Here is a 19,250-nt window from a genome sequence, read left to right on the forward strand (position 1 = left end):
ATAATAACGTCAATATCGCAAAAACAGCGAACAGTTAATAAGGACGACCCCTTTGGCTGACCCCTAACATAAAATTTGAAACCTGAAATCGATTTTTTTTTTATTTTAGAAACGTTGCCGGTGAACTGACATTTGAACACAAACTTCCGACGATCTAGTACTTCATTTTCCTTTGTCGGAAATCGAAAGTCCGGACTTCTGAAGTCAAATTTAGTGCTAGCGCGATAATATAAAGATCAATATTGTGTAACATTATTATCTCTAATTTTCCTGATACCCCAGAACTTTCTAATGAGAAAAAACAAATCAAATGGTCCCAACCCAGCTGTAACAGGCTTTCGGAAAACTAAACCAAAACAAACCCACCACTTTGTTAAATACTATTGTTCTGACTTTATTCTGACAATTGATTTTTCTTCTGATGGCCTTTCACCCTTGGTTGCTGGTTTTTTTTAATCCTCATCATCTTGTTCTTCTACTTCATCATCATTTATCATCATTTTCCGTGCTACTTGCATTGCTTTCTCGATTCTTCTTCTACTCATCATCGCGCGGTTGAAAATCGCATGCTTCAGTATTTGCTGTCGTATTTTTTTTTTGTTTTGTTTCTCTTCTCCTTCTATTTCTCTCTTCCTTTGTTATTTCTTTAGCTTTCGATTATTTGCAGTGTTTGTTTTATGTGTGTTGTTTGTATGTGTATGCATGTTTGTTATGGTTTTTTGTCGTTCCAGTTATTGTATTTGTTCTTTTTCTGCTGTTTCGACCCTGGTATCGATTCCATTTAGATTATTTTGCTTCTCTCATTCATCTGCTGGCTGTTGGTTCAAGAGAAAGAGATTTTTCTGTTTTGTGTGTTGTTTTTTGATGAAGAGAAATATTGTTTCTTTTATGCTTAATTTTAGTTTTGGGGTTGTGTGTGTGTGTGTTGGTTTTTTGTTTGTTGTTACTGTATGTGGTGTAATTGTTTGTGTATTTGTTTGTTTCTGTTCTACAGCTGTTTTATAACGAGTTTTTTTTTCTTTTTGTTTCCTTTATTTATTGGTATTAATTCAAATAGCCTTTTTTCTTTAAATTTAGCTAACTTGGTTTATCTGCGGATTTCACTTTACATTTAAATGTGTGTGTTTTTTCTTGCTGAAATATTTTGTCTTGTTTTTTTTTATTTCATGCATTTTTAATTAGTTTACAACAATCGGGCAGTTTTATGTGACGAATTACTTATTTTTCTGCTTTCTATTTGTTTGTTTTCATCTGTTGAACGCATGGAAATTTTTCTTTTTTTTTCAGCTTGATGGATTTTTATCTCTTATTGGAAATTGTTGCTTTCGTCGGGTTGCTTCATTTTTTTTTTTTTCAGAGCTAAAAATCAACAATTTTCGCATGTTTCATCTCTGCGCGTGTTTTTGTATGTTTTTTTTGTTCTTTTATTTAAATGGATTTTTATCATGCACTAGGCTAAATTAATCGAATCTAAATCGATCGATCGAGCGTGTGTATTTGTGTTGGAGGAAAAATAAGTCCAATTTAATAAGAAAAAATAACAAACAACAAACACAACGAGTTCAAGGATTGTTTCAAGAGCCGGGACAAAAAACAAATAAAGAAGGTTTTTGCTCCAACTTTGGAAGTGAGAGAGTGCGACAAAAATTTGCTTTTTTGTGAAAGTCGTAAGACAAAAAAAGTCGATCAGTAAGCATAAACAAAAATACAAAAATCTGACAGAAAATCGAAAAAAAAAAGTAAGAACAGGAAGAGGCAATGCTCACACATAGGAGTAGTGCTCCGAGATACCTGGAGAACTCTTCCGATTAGGAAAGTAATATTTTTATCACAAAACAGCTCACCGATTCAGAGTGGAAGAGTCGGTAAAATCGGAGTAAATCCTGTTCGGCAGTTGACCTTCGTACGAAAAAGGAAACAAAGAGATAGAGAAAACTTGCTGGAGTGATGAGAAAGAGAGGTTTCGCTTTGTCTACAGAGAGTAAAGTGAGCGGCCGTTGAGTAAACAGTATACAAAGTTTTATCGTGTCCGTGCTTGTGAGTGTATGTGTGTCGTTGAGAAGGGGCAATAAAAACAATCTTTAAAACAACTTTTATTCTCATCTAATATATTCACTTCACTTTCGTTAACAATTTTCCCTTGCGCTTATCCTTGTTTTTTGTTTTTCTTCTTAGTTTTCTTCTACTAAATTTTAGTTCTTTGTTGATTCTTCTCACTACTGCTAGAGTTTTTCTTCATTATTTTTAATTTTTTTTAAATTAGCTTTCCTTTGTAACTAACAACGAGTTTTTTTCATTTTCTTCTTTATTTAATTTATTAATAATAAGAGAATGATGAAAGATAGAGAGGGGGTTTCGTGGGTGGAGGAAAATCTACAGATTTGTTATTAGGGATCGCGGGCTAGAGGGGATGGGTCCAGGATTAGGTATGGGTTGTTAGGGTTGCAGAGATTAACAACGGGGAAAGTGGGAATCAAGATAAGGAGGGCGGTGCTTTACCGAGCGCGCTAGTTAGAATGTGTATTTTTTTTTGTTTTAATATTCTCTGGGGTTTGTTTTCTTCTTGCGTATGGCGATTGACGACATCCATGATTCATTGTTTAAATTTAATATTTCGCGCAAAGAGTGAAAGTGACTGTATATGTACGCTAGGGTGGCAGTATTTCAAACTAAAAAATAACCATTTACCGATTCGTCGCATTATCTTTCTCCATTTTCAATCATTTTGTTCAAGCAAGGAAAGCTAGGAGTCGAATAATATCGTTAAATCGGACTTCATTATCGTTTCGAATAGAAGAGGACTTACACTGCGACCCATAGAATCCATCGGATCCGAAATACCACCAACCCAAATTTAATGTAGATGTGTATGCATATGCGTGTGGGTGTGTGTGTTTGTGTGCGCTGTCGAACAAAATCGTGAGAACGCGTGTGTCATAGTGCTCTAACCAGTAGGGACCAGAGTGAAAGTGAGACAAACACAGTAGCGCTCGAAAATCTACTGCGTGGCAATGCCTGATCTGGCCCTGGCTACCGCACACAGAAAAAGCGACCAATGCGACCGTTTAAATAAGTTAGCGAACGCACGAACACACACACACACTAGAATAATTATAATTTTTCATCCTTATTTCCATCATTAGTATTCTTCAACGCCTAGAACGACGATTAGCTGTTTCTTATTTCTTCATAAAACTTTACTTTAGCCTTTTCCATCATCTTCTTTCCTTAAAAATGAGTCGCGATCCCGTATTCGCTGTACGCGCGTGTGTGTTGATAAGTTGCCGCGTTTGCACGTGAGATAGTTCAAGGGGTCGAGTGAGACCAAGAGAGAAAAAACGCGCACGTACACACTTTGCCGATCCAAGAACAATGGCAGAGTTGTTGTTAACGAGTTTTCTGTGTATGCGTAACCGCGATTTTCAATATCAAGTGCGTTCGTTAGCGGGTTCATGTATTTAACCGCGACAATTCAGGCACGCTTTATGGCATCTGTTTTTGTTTGTTTCTTTGTTAGTTGTTTGTACGAGAGAGTTGTCAAATTTGTCAATTCGGTTCTAATCCCGCCTTGGAGATCTTTCGTTTTTGAATTTTCTCGCCTGGTCGGTAACACAACAAACCGCGCGTTGAGCTTTCCTCCGGTTTTCTGTAGTTGGAAAAGTATTCTTTTTTTTTGCAAAATGGAGCCAAGCGGGGCCACGGAAAGCACACTCACACATCGAAACTGGCGAACGAATCACGACGACTACGGGTGAAACGTGTTCGTATGGTGGTTAATTTTCTTCGAAACGCAAACTGACGAGGGGGAGGGCGGGTCTATCGATTGGTCTTTTACTTCCTTTAATCATTCCTATTATTATCGTTATTTCTGTTTGCAGGAGGGAAAATGTGTGCGTCGTGACACAACATGTAGCGTATTGCCTTTTGCATTGACCTGCGCTAGGCAATAGAGAAAACACGCAATTCGATATTTTCGTTTCATGTTTGTTTTATTGACCGTTTTTCATGAAAAACCGGAACGAGGGAACCAGAATGCGGGGGACACAATATGCGCCGGGAACAGGACAAACGAAAGGAAAGGGAGGTTTTGTTTCTGAATTTGATGAGGACGGGAGATACTGCTTTCTTATCTTCTGCACGACTTGGGTACTTCTGTTGCTAGTGTTTCTTCTTCTTTGTTTAAATTATTACTTCACATCTTATCGCCTTCGTGTGTTTGGTTTTGTGTGTATTGTAGAAATCATAATTTATAACTTTTTATAAATTTAATAATTAAAAAAAAATATTACTGTTTTATGCTCATTTTTTGTTATTTGCACTGTACTTTTTTTACCACCTTTTCAATTTTTTTTGTTGTTGTTGTTTCTGTTTGCTTTCTTCTTTAGTTAATCTTTTTAAATATAAATTTGTTGACCTAGTAGTACGTTTCTTGTTCTAACCAGCCACCTGGGTTGCGTCTCAAGTAGAAACGACGGATTTCGTCGTACACGAAGATGGACAAACTGAACGGCAAGGCTGGTAGCCACCAGACGAACCTGTGTTGCGAAGGGAAAGAGAACGGAAAAAAGGGCGTCATTAGTGTTTATTGTTTTTTTTTAGGCTAAGTTCACTGACTATATTCGAACTAAATCAAAGAAAATATCCAAACAATTTATCTAAAATCTTTTTGAAATTTTATGATTTTGAGTAGAGTTTACTTTGCTTCTGATAAACATTGTTAAGACAACTCAAGCGGAAAATGTTGTGCATGGCAAAACTGTACATGCAGATTTATTTTGAGAAACGTTGTTGCTGAACTGACAGCAGAACACATACACTCGATAATCTAGTACGTCATTTTTTGCTGTCGGAAGTCTGAACTTCCGAATTTAAATTTAGTTCTGGCGCATTAATACCACTGACTACACTGACGGGATACTCAATTTCGTTTTTTTAGCTAAGCTTTCCAGAACAGTGCGCAATGTCGATACCAGAGAGCGCATCGATTGCTTTTGATGAAATGCTATGCCAGTTGAAACCCTTACTTTCAAGGAATAATGGGCAACTTCGACGATACAATCGAGTTAAACAGAGAAGCTAGATGCTGATTTTTCCTACAGAGCATGTTTTGTCAATTTTGGATGAACAAGCCAAAAAACGATCAGATTTTCGCTTGAATACTCTGAGTGTGCGCAGGTCTCCTCGAGCAATATCGACGTTCCGTGCCCGTAGAGGTCAACCGGTCTAATAAGCTTCGTGTACAGGTTACACTTAGTGCGAGGGCTAAGTCTTCTCGATAGCAGTTGCTTGTGGAGCCGAAACAGACAAAGTCTACGATTATCTCCAGCTCGTCGCCGTCGATTGTGACTTGGGTTTTACTGGACAAGCGAGCTGCATATACTTGGACGTCAATAATCAACCCAATCCTTCCTTCTTCGCGTTTCAGTTTGCGGAAGATTTCCTCCACCGCCGCAGATATAAATCGCCAGATATAAATGTCGTCGGCAAAGCCGAGAAATTTGCTGGATCTGTTGAAAATCGAGCCCCCCCGTTCGTCGAATAACACCTTCTAGCGCCACGTTGAAGCCCTACTCTATCGGCATTTTCCAAGGTGTCAATTCCTGCCTGATCGATTATCTGCTCGCTACTTCGTGCTCCTGCTACGATGTCATTGCCTTTACCTATTCTATTCTATTCTAAATACACAAAATATTTATAGAGGATTTTAACCAACATGGTCATTGCCTTTACCGAAACATGGCTTGATGACCGTACCCTCTCCAGTCAGATTTTTGGCCCAGATTATACAATTTCGCGTTGCGCTTACAACCCCTTTTAACAGCAAAAAATCTACTGGTGGAGGAGTGTTACTTGCCGTTAGATACTAACTCCCGGCCTTGCTTATCGAAGAGGTTTCCTGGGACGATCTGGAGCTTCTTTGGACCCGCATTGATTTCGGTAATCGGAAACTCTGTCTATGCGTAGTGTACGTGCCTACTGATCGTTCTGGCGATCTGGTTTTAGCAGAGTCCTTTTCGCGTTGCTTGTCTAGAGTCAGCTGGATGACATACTCGTCATATCTTTTGTTTCCAGACCCTGTGCGTTCTTTGCATCTTCTTGTGTATACTTAGATGTACTGCGTACAGCGACTTTACATCAGATGAATAATATCGAAAATGGAAACGGACGTATGCTCGACCTCTGTTTCGTTAACGAAGGTTTCAGGCTTCCGAAGGTTGGTTTAGCTCCCGCTCCCCTTGTCAAAGCTCTTCCACATCACCCAGCCTTAGTGATCTCTCTCGATGCCGCAAGGATTTATGTTCCTGTGAAGAGAAAGCCATCCTTCTATCAAGATTCGATCGGTTCGATGTTCAGGATCCCACATCGGTCATGGTAAGGTGAAAGTCTCTGAGGTGCATTCCTGGGTATATTAGGGAGTGCGTATTCGATTCGAGAAGTTTCATATCGCCGATTGAGTTTGGTGCCCAGATTTGTATGTTGTACTCCAAACCAAAGCGGACGAGCGAGCAGTACAATGCCTTCAGAGTGGTGATATCGGTTGAATCCTTTGGTGTTTCTTACCAGAAATCTCAGCACTGTTTTAGCCTTCGCCTTGGTTACAGCAAGATGTTCCTTGAAGTTTAGAGACTTATCCACAATCACACCCAAATCCCGAATGGATTCAACTTTCTGAAGTACCGTGTTTTTAGCTGTGTAAAGATGTGCGATCTCAACTATGCTTCTAGTGAACATTATAAGCTTACATTTTTTTTCAGATTAACTTCCATCGCATTCATTTGGCACCAGCACATAAGTTTATCGAGATCCTGCTGAAGTAACAAACAGTCTGAATATTGTAATATTGAGCGGTACATTTTTAGATCGCCAGTGTAGAACACTAATTCAGAATCAGTTATATCACAAAAATCGTTCATAAACAAGTTGAACAGTAGTGGACTCAAATGACTCCCTTGAGGAACTCCAGAAGGAACAGTGAAGTTTCGGGATTTGATGTGACCGTGTCGAGCAAATGCAGTTCTGTAATGGAGATACGATTCGAGCCATTTTACGATTCAAGCTGGGAATCCCATTTTTTCTAGTTTGTCGATAAGGAGCTTGTGGGGAAGCCGATTGAATGCCTTGGCAAAGTCCACCATACAAAGCATCTACTTGCTTTTTATTTGCGAGACAACCGCTGATAAAGGGGACATACACCATTAAGTTCGACAAGGTTGGTCGCTTTTTGCGAAATCCGAGCTGACATTCATCAATTATGTGTGACGATACTGTGCTCAATGCGTTGAAAATTAACAACTCAAAACCCTTTGCAAGGCAATTCAGTATAGAAATACCACGGTAATTTTCAACGAGATGCAGTTTTCCAAAGTTTTGGGAAGGTTGTTGATTCCAAAGACTTATTAAAAATCATGCTTACCGGAAGTGCAAGAGAGTTATGGCATCGTTTGATGAACAACGGAGGCAGACCATCAAGACCAGCGCCTTTCCATTCGTTAACGTTTAAATAGGAGCGCTTTTCTCACGTCGTCAGGGGAAATTCTTATTTCAGGAATGCTGATGTTCAACGAGTTTACTGAAGCCAAATGTTGAGTCCCAGAAGTCATGATGTGGTCAACGAACGTAGTTTTAAAGAACTCTGTGCACAGCTGGACTGCTTCTGCCCTATTGGTTGAGTGGCGACTTTCATACGGCAGATTCTGTGGAAGTCCTGAAAAACCTTTTTGGTTCCTTACGTAGCTCCAAAATGATGATGGTTCATTTTTGAATTTACGTAGGATATCGACTAAGTAACGGCGTTAACTGAAGTCTTTAAGTTTTAAGTATTCCAACTCAGTTGCTCTGACGTTATGTTTAGAGGCATCCGTGGGGTTGCGCCTATGTATTTGTTTATGCCTTCCTTAGGCGGTTTTTCAATTTAGATAGCTCGCGGTTTCACCACGCAAATTTTTTGGAAATATGGCGAGGGCGCGCGGGCACATTTCTGCTCAGAACGTCATTTATACGAGAGTAGCTACCTATATTATCTAAACCGGTTACAAAGGAATTTCAAGATCCGAAATCTTTTTGAAAGCACTTTAAAAATCAACGGATAGAACCAGGACTTCCATCTTACATGTTCCTTGACAGCGACTGAACGAATTCTGTTCCAGAAATTTGTGAACTTTTCCCAGTGAACCAAGGAATTTTCTAGTATTTTCACAACTGGGGAGATTTCTTTCAGGCAAATCGCCAGGGCTGTTGGAAATACATATATCACCCCTAGGATCACCTTTGAATTGAATTCTAGTCGACGATGCAGCCATCCTAAAAGCGGCAGCTAGGCTAAGAAATTCATCTTCTATGGGCCCGGACGGTATACCAGCTACTTTTTTGAAGCGTTTTATTCCATCTCTGCTGACACCCATCAGGTACATCTTTCAGTCTGTCCACAAAAAGAAAGATAAGAGAGATGTGAGCAACCATCGTGGAATCTCCGCTCAACGCGCGATCGTCAAACTGTTTGAACTGGTTGTTTTGGATCCAATTTTCTCATTTTGCAGGCATCACTTCTCCAACGATCAGCACCGGTTCAAGCCTAAACGATCCACGACTACAAACCTACTAAGTTTTACATCGTCCGTGCAGAACAGCTTTGCCAAGAATACTCAAACTGACGCCATTTACACAGATCTTTCTGCGGCGTTCGATAAGTTGAACCCCCGATATTGCAATCTTTGCTTCTTTCCGGAGCTACTTAATGGGACGAAAGTTGTCCGTTCGTGTTGGTATATCCTTTTCTAGGCAGTTCGTTGCCTCTTCAGGAGTGCCTCAAGGAAGTCATTTGGGACCGATCATTTTCGTGATGTATTCTAAAGATGTATTCGCGCTCCTCGGTGGCACAAAGCTCGCATATTTATGTCGATGACCTGAAATTTGTCACACCACAAACGTCCAAGACGACATCAACTTCCTGCAACAGCAATTCATCGCTTTTGCTCACTGGTGTGACATCAATTGCTTGCCCTTGAACCGCAATAAATGCTCGGTAATATCGTGTTCCCTTAAGCGGCACTTTCTTCATGCAAAGTACACCCTCGGAGACGGAACCATCATCCGGATAGACCACATCAACGATATGGGCGTTATTCTCGACCGACGGCTGGAGTTCAAGATTCATACAAACTATGTCGTCGACAAAGCTTCTCGAAGTCTTGGATTCTTGTTTCGTATGGGCAAAGACTTCAAAGACGTATGAAAAGTCTTAATTGTTGCGTTGTTCGTTTTATTCTCGAGTATCCTTAAGCTGTTTGGTGTTCTTTCTACCAGAACGGACCTGAAAGTATCGAAGCCATCCAGCGGCGCTTCTTGCAGTACTCTGCAGTACTGAATGGCTTCCTTAACTTCACTCATCATTAGGAGTGGCTCCTCTACGTCGTTGACTAAGTCGGCTCCACCGTCTGGGTCTCCTGCATGTACGCCGTTCAGGTGTTCATCGAAGTGCTGCTTCAACCTGTTGATCACCTCACGATTGTCCGTCATGAAGCTTTGATCGTCATAATCCCGACACATTTCGGCTTGCGACATGAAGTCTTTGCAGGATGCGTTGAGCTTCTGGTAGAACTTTCGTCCAATGTTCCGAAAATCAATCATTTTCTATCAGCCATGCTTTACAGCATTCAGAGCCAAAAATCGAAGCAGTCAATTTTTCCTCTCCAACCAAATCATATAAACAATCATGCATGACAACGACGCTGCTGTATTTGATGCATTCCCGCAAAACATGATGTGGTGAAGAAGGACGCAGACTATCAGCAACGAACGTTTCGATGATGATTGCCTTCCTTGATGGTTTTCAACCCTCTAGGATCACAACTGATATGAATCAGTTCTGAGAGATGTGTAAAGGTTACAATATGATTTTAAGTTTTTCGCTTTACGTAGAAGAACAAAATCATTACTAAATAACCGCAATGAAGTGTCCAGTATGTGCTACGACTTTTTTCAACATGTGGTCCTGGTATTTCTTCAGATTTCCCTTCTGAGACATTCATGATCGTCTATCATTATCAACAATGATTGAAGTACAGGCGTTAGTGAATGATTAGGAGAGCGACGTTCAAAATGTATCATCAAGTATGTCGATCACCATTGATTAGCCACGTGACGAATAGCAACGGTAGCCCCGATGGGGCATGGTATATTTTTATGTATCAAGTTAGTGTTGATGTTCGACAAATATTCAACGGATACTTTTACCACGTGCGTATCACAGCACTCGGAGGTATAAGTATTCTAGCTTGAAACGAATCCTGATTGCTTTTCTTGAGCAATTTTCCGAACATTGCTTTTGTCTACTACAGCTTCTCGAGCTCCTCCTCCTCCAGGCGGCGCGTTTTCTCCCGGAAAAATTCGGACTTGCTACCTCTTCCGCTGTCGGTGGTTCTCCACGCTTCGAGGGGTGCTTCTTTGCACTACTGCCACCTGCGCAGCGTTCTCTTCATCTATTACCCTTCTACACTCCTCGTCGAACCAGTCGTTCCGTCGAGTTCGTTCCATATGCCCGATGACGTTCTCCGCAGCACTGTTGATGGTTGTCTTGATGGTCTTGATGGCAGTCCTCAAAAAGGACTTCGTCATGCTCGCCTTCTGCCGGCAGCGCTGCTTCGAGCAACTGCGGGTAGTCTGCCGTGACCTCAGGTTGCTTAAGTCGTGCGATGTTTAACCGAGGCGGGTGTCGGTTACGTACGTTGTTTACCACTGAGAGTTTTGGGCGCATCTTCACCATCACCAGATAGTGGTCTGATTCGATGTTGGCGCCTCGTCGTATCTGACGTCGATGATGTCCGAGAAGTTCCGACTGTCTATCAAAACGTGGTCGATCTGTGATTGCGTGTCGTACGGTGATCTCTAGGTGTACTTGTGTGGAGGCATCGAAATCTATTAGTCTGAGGCCGTTTTCGTCGGTCAACTGGGGCGCACAGAACCTTCTAATTGTCGGTTTGAATTCCTCCTCCTGGCCGACCTGAACGTTAAAACTCCTGATGACGAACGTGATATCATGTTTTGGGCATGATGTCAGTGTAGTCAGTGTACTACACAGTGTACTTTTGACACTCTAGTACTTCTTTCTTTGTCGAAAATAAGTGCGAAAGTCGGAAGTCCAGACTTTCGATATTATCGCGCCAACACTCAATTTTAGTTCGGAAGTCCGATATTCCGACCTTCGACCAAAGCAAAATTATGTACTAGATTGACGAAAATCTGTGATCTGCGGTCAGTGCACCAACGACGTTTCTAAAAAATTAATATAAACGCACAATAACGTGCATTCAAACCAATTTTGTAGAAACATCGTTGATGAGCTGACAGCACAATACATACCTACTCTAGACAATCTAGTACATTTTTTTCGTTTTCGGAAGGAAATCGAAAGTGCGGACTTCCGAAGTAAAATTTAGGGCTGTTGCCTCAATACTGTGAAATATTGTAGAAATCAAATCTTTCCATTTCTGTTTTTGGTGTAGAATCTGTGCTCGAATTGTCAGATGGAGTTTAACAGTTAAATTTTATCGCTGAAACAATACTCACTTGAGTGGGAACATGCGCAGACCCTTGTCCATGCCGGGCGTGTACGACAGGATGGCAGCCAGTATCGTCTCGAAGACGAGACCGAAGTTGAGCGCCCAGTTTCTCATGCCCTGGTGGAAAATCGAGTTACGGCGAGTCTTACAGATGATCAAATCGGCCCACTGGACCACAACGATGGACACGAAGAAAGCGGTGTGGCAGGTGAATTCCAGCGTTTTGCGGTCTCGGTAGGTCTGCGGCATGAAAAACGGAAGATCAAGGTTATGTTTCTGTAACGATTACAATTTGAAAAAAAAAAGCAAAAAGACATACCCATTCCTGTCCGTACGAATCCGTCAGATCGTTGACGGCCTTCGAGTCCCAGCCCTTACGGAGTCCGAACAGCTTCAGCGGCAGGAATCCGTTCTCGGCCATGATGACGAAGTACACGAAGAACCCGGCGGCGGCCTGGATCATACCGATTTGACCGTAGGCCATCGAGATAAGTCTGTCGTTGGGAGTGTGCAAGTTGGGAGAGAGGGGAATCGATTTCGGATTTTTTTTTTGTGAGAGGGAGAGTTTGGAAAAAAGAAAGCGTATAAGTGACACGGTGTACTGTTTGCTCAATTTTGAATCATGTGATTAGATTTCAGGGTATTACCGGAACTGATGGAAACTGTTGAACCGATTCGTAGCCTACGGCTTGAATTTTCCGAATGAGATTCAACAATTTCCGGTTCCTTGGGAGTTAGGTTGTTACGAGGTTAGTAGACCATTACCAAATTATATTACTTCACTTAACCTAGATGTTAGAAAGGCTTTGTACAGATACGGCTTTTATCGGTTAGGAAACAGTATTTTCAAGTTCAAACAAAATGTTGCAGAACAGGAATCGGAATTAGAAGAACTCAATGTTTTCAGGATAATTTTTAAATGATTTTAGATTTTTATCATTTTGTTTTACTTTTATAGGAACGAAGCTCACGAAAATTTACTAAAACTTTGAAATTTGCGGAGAAATCTAAGCCGAGAAACATCGAAATTTGGCATTCTATATCTCAAAACTTGCTGGACCAAATTTCACAAACTAAGTATGTTTGATTAACCGAAAAAGGTGTGTTCAATGTAGTAGAAAAGAGTTTTATTATTAAATTTATCACATTTGGGGTATGCTTCTAAGCGTAGCATATTTGCAGAAAGCGAAAAAACAAGAATTATCGTAAAAAAAATTTAAACTTCTTTGGTGAAGTGATAGCTGAACACAGACTTCCGACAATCTAGTACTTCATTTTTCTTTGTCGGAAGTAAGTCCGAAGTTCGGACTTCCGAAGTATTGTGAATTTTAGTAAAATTTTTAGAAACGTCGCTGGTGAACTGTCAACAAAACACAGACTTCCAACAATCTAGTACTTCTCTTTCTTATGTTGAAAGTCGGAAGTCCGGACTTTCGAAGTCAAATTTAGTGTTGGCGCGCTTATATTATCGCGTCAGCACTAAAAACTACTTCGGAAGCCCGGACTTCCAACTTCCGACAAAAAAAAAGTAAGTACTAGATTGTTGGAAGTCTGTGCATTACTGCCAGTTTACCAGCGACGTTTCTAAAAATTTCATTGTAATTGAAAACTGCGCGAACGTCAAACAATTCCGGCTCGATTTTCCATCCTGTTGTTTGTTTTGGTTTCGAACATTCGACCTTGCAAAAAATACTGTTTCCTCCCGATGGAGACGGTTTTTCTATTTACACACGATGCCTTAACAGCTAAACATTAAGGTCCACAAGTTAATTACATCACTACACATGCAAATAGCCAATCAGTTGTAGTAAAGCGCAAGCAAATTGGATTCGATTGTAAGAACTCGGAAACGGAAAGAACGGCGCAGCATTAGGAAGCTAGCAAGCTGCAGTGGCTAGTAGTAGTAGTGTGGCATGCATTCAAGCTCTCTTTTTTTTTTTTTTTTTTTTAATATTAGAGCTAATAAAGTATAAGGTAGGTAAAGGCATTGTTGTCATGTAAACAAGCTGATTAGTTGAGCGAAGAGGAGAGCGCTCCTCGGAAGTAGCGGAATAGTTAAGAAAATGCAAACGAGATGACGAGACTGGAGAACAAAGACTCTAGAGAAAGAGAGAGGGTGATAGTTGAATATGAAAGAAATATTCTGGTAAATATAAAGATAGGAAGAGAAGGATACAGTAACAGACTGATAGAGAGGCAAATTAGAAAAGGGAGAGAGAGAGAAAAAAGAGAAAATCACTCGGATATACTCACTTTGATGAACCGCACAGAGAAACAGGTATGGGCAGGGGTTAATGTTAGAATAGGGGGAGTAAGAGTGCGCGGGTCCGTAAAAAAGAAAGAAATGACTCGGAAAATTGCTTCCGAGAATGAAACTTGAAGGAAATGTGAAGGAGAACACAAACAAGAGGTTTTTTTGGGTCGTATGTCGTTTGAGAGTGAGATGTAAAATCCGACCGATGTCGGACCGATGATTGATCAGGGGGAATCAGGGGTTTGTTATCAGGGAATGTCTGACTGGGGGCAGGAAGCAAATTGGCACGAACGAATCATATTCCTCAACGCATGGCGCAGTCTTTGCTTATTGGTTGCTTGCTTTCAAAAGAAGGTAACATTTAGCTTGATCGCATGGTTCAGCTATGGAAATGCAGAATGTTTCTGAACAAAGTTGATTTTTGGTATGTTTTTGAACGATGTTCCAAGTATGTTGAGTTGGGCAGTATTAGCTGTCTGTTGGATAGCGATGAGTTCGAATTACTGTAGACACTTTACGAGTGCCATGTGTTGGGTGTCTCATACTTGGGTGTTTGAGGGTGTGTTGTAATCGCTGAAACAATCTAACGATCTAACATTTCATAGCGCATCTAGTACAACATCCAAGGGGCAGGTTCTATTGTGCCATGTGGAACAGGTGAAACGAGTGCTCACCAAAGCACATAACGTCTACATGGATCGATAAACAGCCTTCGAATCTAACTCGGAAACTACATTTCGGTGAATATTTTGGGAGAGCATAAACGATCTAAAAAACTCCTCAAATTTATCAGTGCATTCCGAGCTCGATTCGTCGGTTGTTCTGGAAAGAAAACTTAGGCTAAACATCTATCGGGATAGAAATCTTTGAACTAATGAAAAACACACAAAACTAGAGCTGCTAAAAAGTGAACTTCAACTTAAAACACCTAAAGCCAATCGCCGCGGTAGCGATTCATAATGTTTCTCTAAGAGTATTCTGTTTTGGGTGGTGTGTTTGTGTCAATTTGTGACGCTAAGTTCTACACATTTCTTGTAATTTAAGAACGGCTATAAACAACAGTTGATCAACTAGATCCGAAAAAACACACAGGTGAACAGAACGGAGAATAATTGAAACAAAGAAAAAACTAAAAATCAGAAGAAAAAAAACATTTCAGTCTATTCTAGTACAGATCAAAGCAAAAATTAAACCGAAGTCATGAAAAAAACTTAACCGAGCTAATCTAGGAAGAGGTAATCGCGATTTGAGAGAGGTTCGAAATAAAAATCTAGTACTGTGTTCTAGGCAATTGGATCCACAGATCCGCAAACGTAACTTCGAAACACGGGACAGTTGCTTTTGCAGGGAATCTAATACTGTGCCTGCTGAGGGAGGAAAACTATTCAAGGAGGTTTAGCTGAAGATCCTGAAAACCGCGAACAACCGCGTTCGACGGAACCGCTCATAGAACCCTCAGAAGATGAGTAAGAAGTACTAGATTGGAAGTGTGGTGAATACTTTTCGTTTTTGTTTCGTTTCTTTCACCGGACCGAGTTGGTTAGAATTTTGAAACGAGCAGCGCTTTGCTAGATTTTGTTCTCTACCACCGGAAAAAAAATGTGAACATAAGTTGAATTGAATTGGACATTCGACACGACGGATCGATCTTTTTACAGGCTGATGGTCGGATTCAGCACAAAATTTGGCTTCCGTCGGCAACGAAAACGGGTACACTAGAATTTGGGAACGTCGAAAATAAACAAATAAATAAATTAAAAAAGGCAACAATAATCGAAACTAAAGAACATTGCGAAGTAGGTAATCGTTCGAATATTGATGTTTGTTGTTGAAGTTGGTTTGGAAATACGTATATGTTCAACACTGTTTTAGCTTTGCTTATAGAAAACAAGTAAAACGGAATGTTTCCTGACCTGCGATTGACCAGGTTGTCACGGTACGGATCTCTGGGTCGGCGCTTCATAATGTCACTCTCGGGGGCTTCGTAGGCGAGAGAGATGGCCGGTACCTGATTGGTATTTTTCCGCAGATGTTGTTGTTGTTGTTGTTTATCAATGATTGTTTATGTTATCGATTGTTTGATTGGGTTTGGTTTGTTAGTTTGTTTAGTTTTACGATGGAGACAGTTGGTTGGTACCGCGTTGCCAGGTAACGTTGACGATCGACGAGTTCACGCGAGATGGTAGATTAGTTTCAAGGTTATGTTTGTTTGTTTGTTTTCGTTTTTGAGTTGTTGATGGTAATTTGCAGTAGTAGAAGAAACACGATGATAGATTGATGTCGAGTTCACGGTCGAAGATTATGATAGAAGTAGAAAAAAATAGTAAAATGTAAAGTATAATACAAACAGAAAGGAGAATAAAGTTCTCAGGAACTAAATCTATTGGTTAGAGCGATAAGAAGGTCATAGCAATCATTGATAAGATAGTTAAACAATAGTAGATTCTTGTTGTCATTTCTTCATCAGTATAGCAGCAGTGCACGTAAAAGAATTTTGATAGATATAATCTCCGATTCTGTATCACGATGATTGAGGTTCCTATTGTTCTACTCGCAAATGGCAAACGTCATCTGGAGGTCAACAAACAACTCGGTTTGAACAGAGAGAGAGAGCAATGTTCAACACGAGGCATCATTTTCTGTCATGTCAATATTACAACGAATCGCGTTGACGTTGTTTCTTTGTTTGTTTTTGTTTAAAGAACGCTGCCATCGCAGATTGAGGAGTATCTATTCTAAACTCATTCCACAAGTTTACTTCACAAAATCAAAACTGAAACAACGGGAAAGGCAGACAGTGATCGCTATGTATTGGGACTATAATCATTTTACGCGCTAAGAAGTTTGTGTGTTTGTTGAACTATGAGAGAATTACAGAGAGTAGAGTTATAGATCATTTGCATACTTGCTAACAGAGACTGGCTCTAAGATCGTTCATTCTAAGCTAGCAGTTTCAAAGAGTACATTTTCGATAGAGACGCCATTTTTCTGTGTCGGTAGAAGTACTTTGAAAAGGGTAGTAAAGTTTTGTTGAATGCAACCATTGCGGGAGGACTTGTGATATCCCACAGGAGAAGGTGACAGGGGCCGGCCATAGGTCATGACGATTACAGACAAAGGAGAGCTGTGGGTTGTCTGTGTATGTGTTCATTAATCTGTGTAGTTTTGTGGATAAGGGGAACGTGAAGGGGGAAGGGTGACAAGATGAAGGTGCACTGAAAAGTATTTGGTTCTATACAGATTCGAACTCAAAAAAGTAACAAAATGATTGATTTGGCAACCGCGCAACAATAAGAGAGGGTTGCTCACTTACCTTTTCGATGAACATTTGAAGGTTATTAGGTTTTAGATCGCTTAGTTTACGAGTGATGAGTTTTGAAACATGCAGGTCGCCGAGAGTTGATTGATTAGAAAATTTGTTGAGCATAATGACTAACTAAATACTGGCAACTCTCCGCGACCAGCCGTTCTCAAAACTAACTGGTTATGATAGATGAAAGACATAGAGACAGATGATGGTACTAAAGTAGATAGAATAAACCCAAACCGGTCGAAGGAAAAGAAAAATGGAAATTCGAAGTTCCAGCAAAATAACATTGGTGATAGTGACAGAGGTTTTGAACACAATGAAGAAGTTGCACACACAACACTGATAGAGGGAGAAAAGGAGGCAGATGTAGTAGAATTTTCTACGGAACCATTTTCGGTTAAAAGTTGCCTAGAATCCTACCCACATATGTTGACCCATTAGCTAGTTAGGACTGGAAAAGGGGATTTTGAGGCCTCAGAACAACATTAAATAGAAATAGTACAGATGTAGATAGATAGAACAAGTGATAGAAAAACCACACAACGTCTATATGTTCTACGATTGGAAATGGTCGTAGTACTAGATTGAGGAAAAATCAACTTCAACAAAAGTCGAGATGATAACAAAAAATACTATGCAAAATGTAAATATCCCATCCCGACTACACAACATAAAAAAAAACAAAACTAAAAGAAATGACATCCTGATTTCAACGCAATCAAAAACAAACTTCAAGCTGATGGTTGGAAAATGAAAATATTTCCAACTGCTCTTATTCAAGGGGTCAAAAAAATCAGGATTGATAACAAAAACGCATGGATCAGTCATTGAAATACAAGTTTTGGACTTACTAGAAGAAACCGTTGATTTCTGAATCTGAAGTTAAATTTGATTCAGATTCAGGATTTGAACTTTCATTATGACTTTTAAAACTGATCGATTTGTTATTTTATTTTTCTACCTGAACGTTAGCCAATGTTTAATCCTTATATTGGCTTTGAATAATTTTTTTTCAAATCGCATCTGGCGAATTAACAGCTGAACGCCACATCTGACAATCTAGTACTTCATTTTCCTTTGTCGGAAGTCAGTCGGAAGCTCGGACTTCCGAAGTAGTATTGTAAGTTCAAATAAAAATTTTAGAAACGTCGCTGGTGAACTGATCATTAAACACAGACTTTCGAAAATCTAGTACTTCATTTTTATTCGTCGGAAGCTCGGACTTCTGAAGTAAAATTAAGTGCTGGCGCAGTAAATACTACTCGGAATTCCGAGCTTCCGGCTGACTTCCGACAAAGGAAAATGAAGTACTAGATTTTCAAAAGTCTGCATTCAGCTATAAGTTCACCAGCGACGTTTATAAAAAAAATTATTCCAATGTACAATAGTGAACTTTAAGCTAGAATTTTAAACCAAAAGCAGCATTGATTTAAGTTTGAACTGAAAATTTTAACTCGTAATCTGAATAAGTTATCTTCCAAGGAAACAAAACACAGACTGACGACAATCTAGTACTTCATTTAACTTCGTCGGAAGCTCGGACTTCTGAAGTCAAATTTAGTGATAATATAATATAATCGCGCTAGAATTAAATACTTCTTCGGAAGTCCGAGCCTCCGGCTGACTTCCTACGAAGTTAACTGAAGTACTAGATAGTCAAAAGTGGTATTCAGCTGTAAGTTCACCAGCAAATGTTCTAAAAATTTTATTCAAATGTACAATATTGTCAATTTAAATAAAATTTTTAGAAACGTCACTGGTGAACTTGCAACAAAACAGACTTCCTAGTACAATCTAGTACTTCACTTTTTTTTGTCGTAAGTCGGAAGCTTAGGCTACCGAAGTAAAATTTAGTGCTGGCGCGACAATAGTGCACTTTAAGCTAGAATTCTAAACCAGAAGCTGCATTAATTTAAGTTTAAATTTAAAATATTACCTATAAATCTGAATTGTAAATCGAGCTTTCTAATTTGAAACGTAAACTCTTTAGAACCAATTAAGTAGTCATCTCCCAAAGATTGATCCATGCGTTAATGTATCCCTTAAAAATACACGAACCAAAAACCCAAACAACACAAATTTACGTATAAACTTAAAAATAAGGTGGATGATTTCAAATGTTAGCATG

At 39.8% G+C, this 19,250-nt stretch overlaps 1 protein-coding gene across 12 annotated transcripts in view; it reads right to left on the bottom strand.

Annotated features, from left to right (window-relative positions):
* Positions 1–369: 369 nt before the first annotated feature.
* The window catches only part of LOC129752668 (sodium/potassium-transporting ATPase subunit alpha), a 137,807-nt gene continuing 118,926 nt past the window's right edge, over positions 370–19,250 (bottom strand). For 11 of the 12 annotated variants that reach the window (XM_055748885.1, XM_055748989.1, XM_055749043.1 and 8 more), the window contains 3 exons: positions 11,878–12,052; positions 11,566–11,798; positions 370–4,535 (listed from right to left, as the gene is read on the bottom strand). In XM_055748885.1, the coding sequence (XP_055604860.1) occupies positions 4,415–4,535; positions 11,566–11,798; positions 11,878–12,052 (529 nt within the window). In that variant the 3' untranslated portion in view covers positions 370–4,414. Of the gene's footprint in view, positions 4,536–11,565; positions 11,799–11,877; positions 12,053–15,725; positions 15,821–19,250 lie in introns of all 12 variants that reach the window. The other variant, XM_055748520.1, reaches the window with a different exon arrangement.

This window comes from Uranotaenia lowii, chromosome 1 (genome assembly GCF_029784155.1).
Source record: "Uranotaenia lowii strain MFRU-FL chromosome 1, ASM2978415v1, whole genome shotgun sequence".
Taxonomy (NCBI): Eukaryota; Metazoa; Arthropoda; class Insecta; order Diptera; family Culicidae; genus Uranotaenia; species Uranotaenia lowii.